Raw genomic sequence first — 12,500 nt, 5'->3', positions numbered from 1 at the left:
GGACGCCTTCTTAAACGCTTTCTTTTCTCGCCAGTTTTATTTTGCATTGGCTACTGAGATCAAATATCAGTTTTCATGTTTTTTTTTTTTTTTTTCCACACTGATGGTACAGAATACGCGTTAAGCTATCACTGAAATCTTTCTTGGTATTCCTAATAACTTCTCTGGTCGGTTAAACGACTACTAGAATCATGAAAACACTCTTGAAGACGAGTATAACCTTCACTAAAGCTTGTTAAAAGACCATTAGAATCATGAAAACACCCTTAAAAGTCGTAACTTACCTAAAATGAGTTAAACTATCTCTGAAATCATGGAAACACTCATGGAAACGCCAGTAACTTATGTAGAGCCTGTTAAAAGTAATCGAGATAAGACAACGAAAAACTTGAGAATATGGACTACAAAGTTGATCAAAAATATGTCTCTATTAGTGTCTTGTCATAGGGGAGGGACACCAGACACTGTTTACGGATCGCTGGTAATACCTCAATGTTGTGTCTTTGTAAGGGTGAGGCAAGCAGGCGCGTCAAGTGTTGTGTGCGTCAGGGAGCGTGGTGGGTAATGCTCATTGCAGCGTCCCTAAGGGTGTGCCTTGGCGTGAATGTGTGAGGCAGGTGTTACGTCTGTTACAAAATAAACTGCTTCCATTCTCTCTCTCTCTCTCTCTCTTTCTCTCTCTCTCTCTCTCTCTCTCTCTCTCTCTCTCTCTCTCTCGGTAATGACAGCTAGGTAACTTTTATTGTAGTTTTCTTTACCATGCTCATCACCGCAAACAGGGAGACATGCAAGGCGGCTTAGAGCGAAGGCTTAACTTGCGTGTGTTTTATTACAGGCTGTGATTATTTGTTCACTAGAAACCTGCATTCTCACTTCATCTCTGCTTCATTTTTTTTTCCACGCGCACGTCGCCAGCATCCCACACAGGCTCTCTCTCATCTCGCCAACAGCCTCGCTCGTCTACTCCTTAGTCACGGTGTTGACTTTCGCTCCCACGCCGCCCATGGCCCACACACTTCCTCCCATGCGCGGGAAGGCGGGAAGTATAGCAACTCTATTGGTCTGCGTTATTGCAAGATATTTTGTGGTGTTTGTCTTCATTAAAACCCGCTCAATGTGTCATGGTCGACGCTACGGTGACTGTTGAGAAAGCCGCGGCGCGCTGAGGTGTAGCCGGGCTGTGTTGCGGCGTGCAGGGTGAGGCGGGGGCGTGGATGCCGCCGTGTTGTGGCGGGTGTGGCGGCGCGGACGGCCAGGGTGTGTCCACTGATCCATTGATGAAAGGACGTCTAAATTTACCTCATCGCCGTGACACAGGGTGTGGCGGGGCTGGGGCGTCACGGCGCCGCGCTATATAACGCCGCAGCGCCGCTCCTCGGCAGTCACTGCCGCTGCAGCTCCCCGCCCACCATGTCTCTCCAGGTGGGCCTCACTTCGCCACACTGGCTAGCGTCACAACTCTCAATATGGCGTCACAACTCTCACTTCGGCGTCACAACTCTCACTCTGGCGTCTGTGTTCACTCCTCACCTTGTCTCCTTCTCTGCGTCAGGTTGTTGTTGCCGTGCTGTCCACCCTGGCGGTCGCCGCCCTCGCCGCCCCCAGCAACCTGCCGAGTTACCACGCCCCCGTCCATCCCGCACCATCCTACCACGCCCCCGCTCACCCCACGCCCTCCTACCATGCCCCCAGGCCCTCCTACCACGCCCCCGCGCAGTACGCTGACGTAAGTTCCTCAATCACACTAGGTTCTCATCTGGTACACACTAAATACACTAACTCTTAATCAACAGCCTTCCAGCTGCTGGAGGCTCGGCGCGGCGCAGGCTGTTGTCCTGCCCGGCCCGCCACGCTCCGTGCCGCAGCGCCCCCTGGCCGCTGAGCCTCAAGTTTGTCCCTCCCTTCCGCCGCAGGTCTCGCCGCACTACAACACCCAGTACGCCGTCAAGGACGACTACAGCGGCAACGACTTTGGTGCCCAGGAGGCGCGCGACGGCTACAGCACACAGGGCTCCTACTACGTGCTGCTGCCCGACGGCCGCCTGCAGCGCGTCACCTACCACGTGGACGGCGACTCAGGCTACGTGGCCGATGTCACCTACGAGGGCGAGGCCCAGTACCCCCAGACTTACGGCCACGCTCCTGCTCCTTCCTACGGCCACGCCCCAGCTCCCTCCTACACCCCCAGGCCAGCTTACGGCTAGACTGAAGACTCCACGGCAACTCCTGAATCCACCGCAGGCCTCATTTGTTCCTGCCGCCGCGAGAGGCGTGGCGGCTGACTGACAGCGGCCATGGCGACGATACTTCCCGCTCAACGACACGCCTTCATAACCGGCTTATGAATGTATTTATTACCCGAATAAAAACGCGTCATCTCAGCCTCTTGGTTTTATCTTTATATCGAGGAAAACATGAATCAATGTATTTAGTGAAAAGAAGCGAAAAAGTGAAAAGAAGTAGACGTTAATGGGATTTTCAAGGATGATGCCATGATTCTACTGATATCGGAACAGGGATTCTACATTGTCATTTGCAAAAAAAAAAAAAAAAAAAAAAAACTCATGAGCATTCAGTTGATCATCTCTGTGGCCTCTAAAAGTAGCCCTGATGAGAGAGGAGTGTTTCAAGGCAAGCATCACAGTGGGCCCACGCGAAGTGCTGGTGTGGTGCAGGAGGACTGCCCTGCTGCCACCACGCTCCGACTGTCGGCTCTCTGTTGCCACGCCTCTGATTTATCACGCACGGGAGTTATACATATCAAGTGCGTCATAAATAGATTAATCGATAGACACATATAGGGACAGATAAAGAGGCCATGCAGGATGGGCGTTAGGGACAGCTCTCCTCCAGCCCTGCGATGCACATCTTCCTCTCACAATGTCAAAGCTTCCTTCACACAGTCTTGCCCTTCCTCTCCTGCCCTGCACTTCCATTTCTAGCACTAATCTTCCTACACGTGTCTAGTCTCCACTTCAATCTTCCCTTGCCAATTTTCTCCGATGCCTCCACCACCTTCGTTTCTCTTCTTACTCCTTCACCCCTGATCTTATCGACTTTTTTTGCTTTCCACGCATCTATCTAAGCATTTCAAACAACACTGCACAAATTTTCTTCTTGTACTTTCGTCAAGATTACCCCACGGCTGCGTGTTGCGTAGGACAGAAGTACACGCGACTTGTGTTATTGAACAAGAAAAGTTTTAGGCCTCTTATTGTAACTCCTCCATCACTATTACTATCACTACCCAGGCGAGAGACACATGAATAGGTACTGGACAGGAATGGACTTGTGCTACTCACCTGAATTTCGCCCAAGAATACGAGACAAATGATTGGTGTCTTGGTCGCCTTAACTCAGGGCGTCCCACTTGTCTTGCATCAGACTAGGGCGTAACCTTCTACCTCGTTCTTTCAACTCCTACTCCCCAACTCCTGTCACAAATGGTAGAAGTGAAAGGGATTATTGCATCCAGCCTGCTTTGAAGGGGAGAGAGAGAGAGAGAGAGAGAGAGAGAGAGAGAGAGAGAGAGAGAGAGAGAGAGAGATGAAATTCACTGTTAGAACGATACATTTAAAATTCACAAAGCATTGCCAATAGATCGTTGCTTCTCTCTTCATATCATTACTTTGCTGAGAATTATAGAAATCTTATAATACTGGGAAGAGAAAATGAGGCGCGCGATGCAACAACGACGTAACCGCCTCATATAATATATGAGGCGCGCGGTGCAACAACGACGTAACCGAGGAATGGAAAATTCACGGTTACGTCGTTGTTGCACCGCGCGCCTCAAATGAACTATATGATATTCTGTTTTATGTGTGAGAACGATGCATGAAGTCAGAGAGCATTGCCAGTAAAAAGCTGGTTCACCCTTCATCTCATTACCTGAGGGAGCTGCTGCGCACACCCACGAGGGTCAAGTGCATGATGAGTGTGTTGCGTGTGAAGGGCGACTAGTGAAGGAAATGAGTTCAGCAGGAAAATGTTGGCAGCCACCTGGTGTGTGTTTGTGGGACGCGTGTTGTGGTGGTGGTGGTGACGGACATTTGTTACCGACGATTTGTTCCATTGCTCTATAAGACTGACGCTTATAAGTGATGGAGTGATTCAGTAGAGTGCCGGAGTGTTGCTTGCTTTCTTATGTGCTGTGTGGAGTGCTATGGGACTGAGAGGCGGCAGGAACAAGCTTAGGGCGAGTGTGGCCGGCGGGCGGCGGTGGGCAGGGAGATGGCGGTGAGGAAGACGAAACTGCTTGAGGTAAGAGGTTGGGCAATTGTTTTATTCACCTTCATGGTTGTGGAATGTGTTATCGCTTGCCTCGCCGATGACGACGTAATGTACTGGGAAGTGGGTAATGGAGGCAGTGTGGCAAGTTCATCACCTGCCTCCTTACTCTTGATCTTGAGTGTAATGGCTCCTTTGGCCTCTCATTGTGTAAACAAGTGAGGAAGGCAATGGTTGACATCAGACGCGTTTCATTTCTACCTTCTGATGTTATAACGATGGTGGGGTAAGATTACATTTGGCCACCTTACCTTACCTCATCTCACGTAACCTTGCCTGACCTTAACTAACTTGTCTTACCTTCCCTTATTTTGATTATCTTTCTTTACCTTAACTTGTAGTACCTTAACTTTCATATCTTACCTAGCTTTAACTTACCTAAGATTATCATGTCTTGTATTGCCATTACCTTATCGTACTCGTACCATGTCTTATCTCACCTTGCCTTAGCTTATCTTACCTCACCTCACCTCACCTCACCGCACCTTACCTTATCTTACCTTACCATATCTCACCTCACCTTACCTTACCTTACGTTATCTTATCTTACCTTACCTTACCTTGCCTCACCTCACCTCACCTCACCTCACCTTACTTAACATTACATTACATTACCTAACCTATCTTAATCTTCTAACCTAACCTAACCTAACTTAATATAACCTAACCTAATCTAATGTATCTAACCTATCCCAATCTAACTTAACTTTACCAAACTTAACCTAGGCTAACCTAATATAGCATAACATAGCTCACTTTAGGTATTGGTAATGTGGTTGATCTTCGTGTGAGAGGCATAGGGGATGTATTCAGTAGCTGCTGTGATGGCCCAAGTGTACGTACTCGTAGTGTACCTGTGCATTCAGCAGGAGGCGCAGTAAGCAGAGTGTAGTGGAAGGGAAAGCCTGGACGTGGTTCACTAGGGAACGCCAGCGATGTGAGATGGGTTACCTCACCGCCTGGTCACCTCATTAGGCCTTTCACCAGTTCACTTGTGTCTTCCTACCTGATGATTAGTACATGTTTTGCTCCTCTAACTTGATTGCCTGTCACCACTTGGGAAATGAACAAGGGAACAAAGAGGAAAGTGAGGAACAAAACGGAGATGAAAAGCAAAGCACTAGTAAAGAATGTGAGGATAGAAGAGAAACAGATAAAACTAGAAGGGTGGAGGAAGTGAGGGAAGAGAAGGAAGTGAAGAGTTAAGTACATAAGGGCATAAGATAAATAAGGGAAGCTGCAAGCAACCATCAGGTTTACACAGGGCATCTGTCTTTACTATCCATGGCCTTGTCTAATTTTTTTTAAAGCTCCCTAATGACTCAACACTAACAACCTGATTATTGAGTCCATTCCATGCATCTACCACTCTATTTATTTACTATTTATTTTTTTAATGTAACGTTTTCAAGTTTAAACCCATTACTTTTTGTTCAATCCTGATTACTGACCCTGATAATTTTCCTTACATCACCCTTGTTATATCACCTATACCACTTAAAGACCTAAAGTAGATCACTGCTCTCCACCTTCTGTCTTCCGACTCTCCCTCTGTCTCTCCTACTTCCTGATTATCCTCTATAGTATCCATAACTTTGCCCGAAGTTTATAAAGTCACAGCCAACAGCAAAAGGCGAGATGGATTAATGCCAATGTTGTACCAATTTCTGCAATATTTCTTTCACTAAAAGTATTTGAGCCTCTACTTCTCCTTTGGATGCAAATTATATAAATCTTATGACACCAGGAAGAGAGAGAGAGAGAGAGAGTGAGAGAGAGAGAGAGAGAGAGAGAGAGAGAGAGAGAGAGAGAGAGAGAGAGAGAGAGAGAGAAAACTATATGAAAGTCGCTGTTAGAACGATACATTTAAAATTCACAAAGCATTGCCAATAGATCGTTGCTTCTCTCTTCATATCATTACTTTGCTGAGAATTATAGAAACCTTATAATACTGGGAAGAGAAAATGAACTATATGATATTCTGTTTTATGTGTGAGAACGATGCATGAAGTCAGAGAGCATTGCAGGTAAAAAGCTGGTTCAACCTTCATCTCATTACCTGAGGGAGCTGCTGCGCATACCCACGAGGGTCAAGTGCATGATGAGTGTGTTGCATGTGAAGGGCGACTAGTGAAGGAAATGAGTTCAGCAGGAAAATGTTGGCAGCCACCTGATGTGTGTTTGTGGGACGCGTGTTGTGGTGGTGGTGGTGGTGATGGTTATAGCTCTCAGTAATCATGATGAAGCAATAAATAATGGGTTTAAGCTTGATAAAGCTAAATGAAAAAAAAAATATTGGAAGGTATTGGTTTTCAAATAAAGTAGCAAATTAATGACATAGGCTTAGCAATCAGATTATTATTACTGGGTCATTAGGGAGTTTTAAAAGATTACACAAATTTATGGATGACATGACAAATGGAAAGGCATCAAGTTATACATGAATATGCTGGACATAGTAAATGAATAGTAGTAAAACAGGAGGAAAGACAATATTTACTGAATTCAGCAATAGATATGACAAATGAAAAAAAAAAAAAAAACATGCAGTAAAAATATAAAAAGAAAAAAATAAATTATCGGAAAAACAGAGAAAAAATAGGAAGTCTTAAAATTTTTCTTCGGTTTTACCTTCGGTTTCTCTAGTTTATCAGGCCTGGACAGTGCCTTCTAACTTTTGACTTGGTATTTAGGAACCGTTACCCCGAATTGATGCCCTTCCTACCCTCGGACCGTGGCCAGGATTCGAACCCGTGCGCCTGAAGACCCTTTGCACCCAATAACGCACGAGGTTCCACTGTACCACGGCGATCCCCATGAAAGACAATGTTAATATCTTCAAAGTTTAGGAGTGAAAGACTTGACAAAATGAAAAGGCTTCGAGTAAAAATAAAAATAGAAAAAAAAAATAATCAGAAAAAATAATAACCACGAAGACTTGAAGGAAAAGACAACATGATTATTATCTTCCAAGTTTATGAGTGAAAGACTTGGCAAATGGAAACGCACCGAGTAAAAATAAAAACGGAAAAAAAAAAATCAACAGGAAAAAAAAAAATAACAGGAAAACTTAAAGGAAAGGAAAACAAGACTAATTTCTTCAAACTTTACCAGTGAAAGACCTAACAAATGGAACAAAACAGCGTAACATTTATTTTGACAAGGGGTGGACTGAGCAAGAGAAAGAGTAGAGGAGAAAGTTCAGTGTAGCGAGGCCACTGATAGGGGAGGCTTGCTGTCAAATTCATCTGAGCAATAGCCGTGAAATTAATGGCTGAGTATAGCAGCATGTATAGAACTCCGCCAGACTGGGAGAGTGGTGGTAGTTCACGGAGGGGAGAGGGTGAGACAGGAACACATGAAAAAAAAAAAAGTTGAATTTTTAGGGTTTTTTGTCTTTTGTAGGCGTTATACAGATGGGATAAAGATAGACAGGTAAACAGATAGGTAAACTGATGGATAGGAAAATAGGTAGATTCTCGTAGATATAGACAGGTAGATGAGAGAGAGAGAGAGAGAGAGAGAGAGAGAGAGAGAGAGAGAGAGAGAGAGAGAATTTTCATTAAAAGGCATGAAAGATGTAGTTAAAAGTTTCCTCTATTCTTATTTGTTTGTTTACCTATTTTTGTAGGAGAATGTATGTTTCATATAGAGATTGAGAGGTAATGGCTTCACGATTCCACCACACTTCGTGAATGGAACTCTGCCACTTCAACGAACGAAAATGAAACCAAACTTCTAAGACGAAACAAGCACCGTAAAACTCAAAAACGTCAAAAACCTTTACTGAAAATAACCAGATACCTACAGAAAAAAAAGAAAAGAAAAGAAAAGAAAACATGCCACCACTTGTTACCAGCAAAATCATTTCTGAGTGAGGGCAGGAATGTGCTGAGTAAAGAGAGCCAGATTAGGTAACTGGCTAACTCATCAACAGTCACCGCCACACTGCTTGCTGATGTCCTGTCTTGCCCCTTCCTGGTTTTTCAGCTCCCAGACTCGCATTGATTCCTTTCTCTCTGATTGCTCCCACTTCCCCAGTGCTGTGGTGTGGCTGTCCATGTAGAGAGTGTGGGGTGAGGTGACGGTAGGGTATCTCTCTCTCTCTCTCTCTCTCTCTCTCTCTCTCTCTCTCTCTCTCTCTCTCTCTCCTCTCTCTCTCTCTCTCTCTCTCTCTCTCGCGTTTTTAGTCATTAGATATTAGTCAAACACAAAATGAACCAGAAAAGGGATGAGCCAGCGTCGCCACACTCCCAGCGCGGAACACCTACACACTGCGTCTATAGCAGCGCCTTGCCAGACAATTACCAACTCAGCTCATTATTACTCAAAGCGTTGCACGAGTTGACGGTCTGTTACACATATCAGTGGTACATTTAATTCTGTGTCTGATGGTGTGTATTTGGTTCCATTAAGATTACATTTAATGGGTGAAAATTCTTGAATATTTTTTTGCATTTTTCATTTAGTCTCTTGCAGCACGCGATGTAAGCTTACTGTTGATCGAAGGAAGCTCATTGTGGTCTCGTTTGAAGCTTGAGAGTTTTACGTTGTTGTCATGATATGCTTAGAAATAATGAACTGAAAAAAAAAATGCAAGAAAAGAAACTGAGTCTTAAAAGCTTGATTTTACAAACAACAGAACGCCTGACCTCAGCTCGCTATAACTCAAAACTTTGCTGAGATGAAGCTTTATTCTGTGCAGCATTTCATACAAAATCAATTCAGCGTCTAATAGTGCATCTTCACTCTCTCTCAGGTAAATTTTAATAGGTTTCAATTGCAGAAAATTGAGTGCATCGTATTTACGGACGTATCCTTTGATTTGCGCATGATTTGCCTCTTAACATAAATTTGCTCCTCTTATATTAAATTAATCATATGATGAATATAGATAAATGAATAGTTAAATGAATTACCACAGTTCTCTAACATGAAGCCAAGCCTCCATCTGTCATTTCTTCCTTAGGTCTGCAAATGACGCGTTTCTTATCTTAACATTAATTTTTCACCAGATTTTACGCTGTTTCCTTCCGCTAACGTAACGAGGAAGATGAAACAGTACTCTCTCTCTCTCTCTCTCTCTCTCTCTCTCTCTCTCTCTCTCTCTCCTCTCTCTCTCTCTCTCTCTGTGTGTGTGTGTGTGTGTGTGTGTGTGTGTGTGTGTGTGTGTGTGTGTGTGTGTGTGTGTGTGTGTGTGTGTGTGTGTGTGTGTGTGTGCGCGCGCGTTTCACAAAAAGATAAATAACAGAGCCAACATTTTTTTTTGCAGGTTTAATTGATGCTCGTTGAAGTTCGTCGATAAATAAATCCTTACAGAAACACATCAATCACATCATCTCCCTCAGTGTTAGTGATGAGGGGTGCCGTAGGAGGGGGTTGGCGGAGCATAGGAAGAGATGGGTGGGGCCGTAGGTTGAGGTAGGAGGAGCATAGGTGGGTCTGGGGGCGTAGGTGGGTCTATGAGGAGCATAGGTCGGGGCAGGTGGGCCGTGTTCATAGGAAGACTCAGGCTCCTCATAAGTAGGCTCAGGAGCATGGTAGGTAGGCTCTGGGGCGTGGTAGGTGGGTTCTGGCTCGTAGGTTGGCCTGTAAATGGGTTCAGGAGTGTAGGATGGGGCGGGGGATGGATGGTGGACGGGGCGGTGAGGGACGGGGGCTGGGCGGTGGACGGGGCGGTGAGGGACGGGGGCTGGGCGGTGGACGGGACGGTGAGGGGCGGGGGCAGAGTGGTTGACGGGGCGGTGAGGGACGGGGGCGGAGTGGTGGACGGGGCGGTGAGGGGCGAGGGCTGGGCGGTGGACGGGACGGTGAGGGGCGGGGGCTGGGCGGTGAGGAGCTGGGTGATGAGGAGCAGGGTGGCGTGGGGCAGGGGCGTGATGAACCGGGAGACGAGGAGCTGGGTGGTGAGGGGCTGGGCGGTGAGGGGCAGGGGCGGTGGGGGACAGGAGCGTGGGCGGGGGCGTGGGGCCTGTGGGAGCTGTGGGAGGTGGTGTGACCTCCCGTGGTGATGCTGACGTGGGAGCTGACTTCAGGCTCAGCGCACGCCACCGCTGCCAACACGGCTAGAAGGAATACCTGGTGGGGAGGGAGAGGTTATTGTCAGGAGGAGGATGAAAAAAAGTACTGTTTATGATAGAGGTGGAGGGAGAGATAGTGATATATGTTATTGTCATTAGGAGGAAGAGGAAAGATAAGTATTGTGTATGGTAGAGGAGGAGATGAAGAAGATGAAGAGGAGAGAGAAATATTGTTTATTACAGAGGAGGAAAAAATGACGAGGAAGAAGAGGGGAAGTAGTTTGTGATGGAGAAAATGGAAGGAAGAAGAATAGAGAGTGAAATGACATTGTCATTGTGTTGAAAATAAAATAAGAAAAAAGAAGAAGACGAGAAGGAGGAAGATGAGAAAAGAGACTGAAAAGAATATGATTTAAAAGATGAAATGAAACAAACGAGGAGAAGTTGGAAGAGAAAATTAACAATATAGTAAAAATAACATACTAGAAAAAAAAAAGAAGGACGAAGAAACAGACACAGAGAGACCAACAAGAGATAAACTGATCTGATTATCAAACTGATAATTGAAGACTCCTGTATTTACATTTCACAATATCAGAGTTATAAGACATCAATAGACAGAAAGAAATACGAAGACTTAGAGATACAGATAAACAGATCGAGTATGAGAGCATTTAAAGACTACTATATTTAGACACCGAAACATCAAGATAATAAGAAAAAAAGAGAGAGAGACGCAGAGACACAGATGTAAACAGGAGTGGACTCTCACCCTGCAGGTCATCGTGATAGGAGGGACGCTGAAGAAGTGACGTGGTGCGAAGGAGAGTGGCCCTCTTATATAGCTCCTCCGGCCCCCCCAGCTCCCCGTGGCATTGACTTTCTTCCAGTTGTTTATGGAAGTTGTGATATTTTTAGGGTTTAAGACTGTGTTATGGTGAGGATCATGGCTTGTGTGTGTGTGTGTGTGTGATGTATGGATTTCCGAGTTAGATGTATGTATTGTATCACCACAGTTGTTAGACTCTATTAATGATTTTTCAGTGATGCAACGTATCGACCTTCCATCTGACCACGCCCCAATAACTGCCACAGTGAATGTCACAGGGGTAGACCTAGATAACCTTAATGTACGGGCGTCCACACTTGGTGGACACGCAGCTCTGTTAGGAACGGCAGGAAGATCAAGGTTGGTAAGAAAACCTGTAAGATTCTGTGAGATTGATAAGGAGAATTTTGTGAGACATATAGCACAACAAATGCCATGTATACAAGATGATGATGTGAATTCTTATGTTAACAACCTTTCGGACACTTTGTATACATATGCCAAGAGTAGTGTTGTACTGAATGAGGAAGTGTCGCCTGTCAGTAGAATGGAGTTAGGGAGATGGGAGAGGCTGATGGAGGATGATGACGATGCGAGGGTATGGAAGGCAATTGATTGGAAGGGTAACTATAGTACATCTACGCATAGTGATAGTAATCTACCAAGTGATGCAGAATTTAGGGACCATTTTGAGAAAGTACTGAATCCTGCACGAGAAACTCAAAATTATTTATCAGATCTGTCTACAGATATTAATATTCCTGTGCTTGACGAACCCATCTCTCCCCTAGAAGTACAAAATCAAATAAAAAGGATGAAGGTTAACAAGGCATGTGGGCCTGATGGTATCCCTCCTGGAGTTTTTTCACTTATGTCACCCCAGTGGCTTGTTACTATTGCCACATTATTTAGTTGTATTTTTTCATCTGCTATGTTCCCTTATGCATGGATTAGAGCAAAAGTATTTGTAATATTTAAGAAAGGTGACAAGACTAACACTGATAACTATCGTGGAATAAGCGTCATTAACTCTATAGCTAAACTGTATGAGATGGTACTTTGTGAACGCCTGAATCAGTGGTTCAAACCAGACAGGGAACAAGCAGGGGCGCAGAAGAAGCGTGGATGTATAGAGCATATAGTAACGCTCAGGCTGCTTACCAACACAGCCAGGTTAAAGAAGATTAAGTTGTTTGTGGTATTTATAGATTTCTCGAAAGCGTATGACATCGTTCCAAGGAAAACTCTGTTTACTGTGATGAAGGGTTTGGGGTGCGGGGCCGTGATGCTGGCCGCTATGGTGGCCATGTATCGCACCACGGAAAGTGTTATCGGTGCCGCAGTATTGAGCGCCTCACAGG

General features: G+C 45.2%; 2 protein-coding genes across 3 annotated transcripts in view; one reads left to right on the top strand and one right to left on the bottom strand.

The window, feature by feature from the left end:
• Positions 1–2,381, top strand: part of LOC135113282 (cuticle protein 7-like) — a 36,988-nt gene extending 34,607 nt beyond the window's left edge. Inside the window, exons 1-3 of one of the 2 annotated variants that reach the window (XM_064028495.1) lie at positions 1,269–1,422; positions 1,553–1,726; positions 1,914–2,381. In XM_064028495.1, the coding sequence (XP_063884565.1) occupies positions 1,411–1,422; positions 1,553–1,726; positions 1,914–2,204 (477 nt within the window). In that variant the 5' untranslated portion in view covers positions 1,269–1,410 and the 3' untranslated portion in view covers positions 2,205–2,381. Of the gene's footprint in view, positions 1–1,268; positions 1,423–1,552; positions 1,727–1,913 lie in introns of those variants that run through there. The other variant, XM_064028494.1, reaches the window with a different exon arrangement.
• Positions 2,382–9,549: 7,168 nt separating this feature from the next.
• LOC135113384 (uncharacterized) lies at positions 9,550–11,094 on the bottom strand. Its single transcript, XM_064028641.1, has 2 exons — positions 11,083–11,094; positions 9,550–10,355 (listed from the first exon to the last, which is right to left on the bottom strand). Exons 1-2 carry the CDS (start codon positions 11,092–11,094, stop codon positions 9,621–9,623), a joined length of 747 nt encoding a protein of 248 aa, XP_063884711.1. The 3' UTR covers positions 9,550–9,620.
• Between the last annotated feature and the right edge of the window lie 1,406 nt (positions 11,095–12,500).

This window comes from Scylla paramamosain, chromosome 25 (genome assembly GCF_035594125.1).
Source record: "Scylla paramamosain isolate STU-SP2022 chromosome 25, ASM3559412v1, whole genome shotgun sequence".
Taxonomy (NCBI): Eukaryota; Metazoa; Arthropoda; class Malacostraca; order Decapoda; family Portunidae; genus Scylla; species Scylla paramamosain.
Note: the sequence above shows the minus strand (reverse complement) of the source record. Positions and strands in the feature narration are given on the sequence as shown.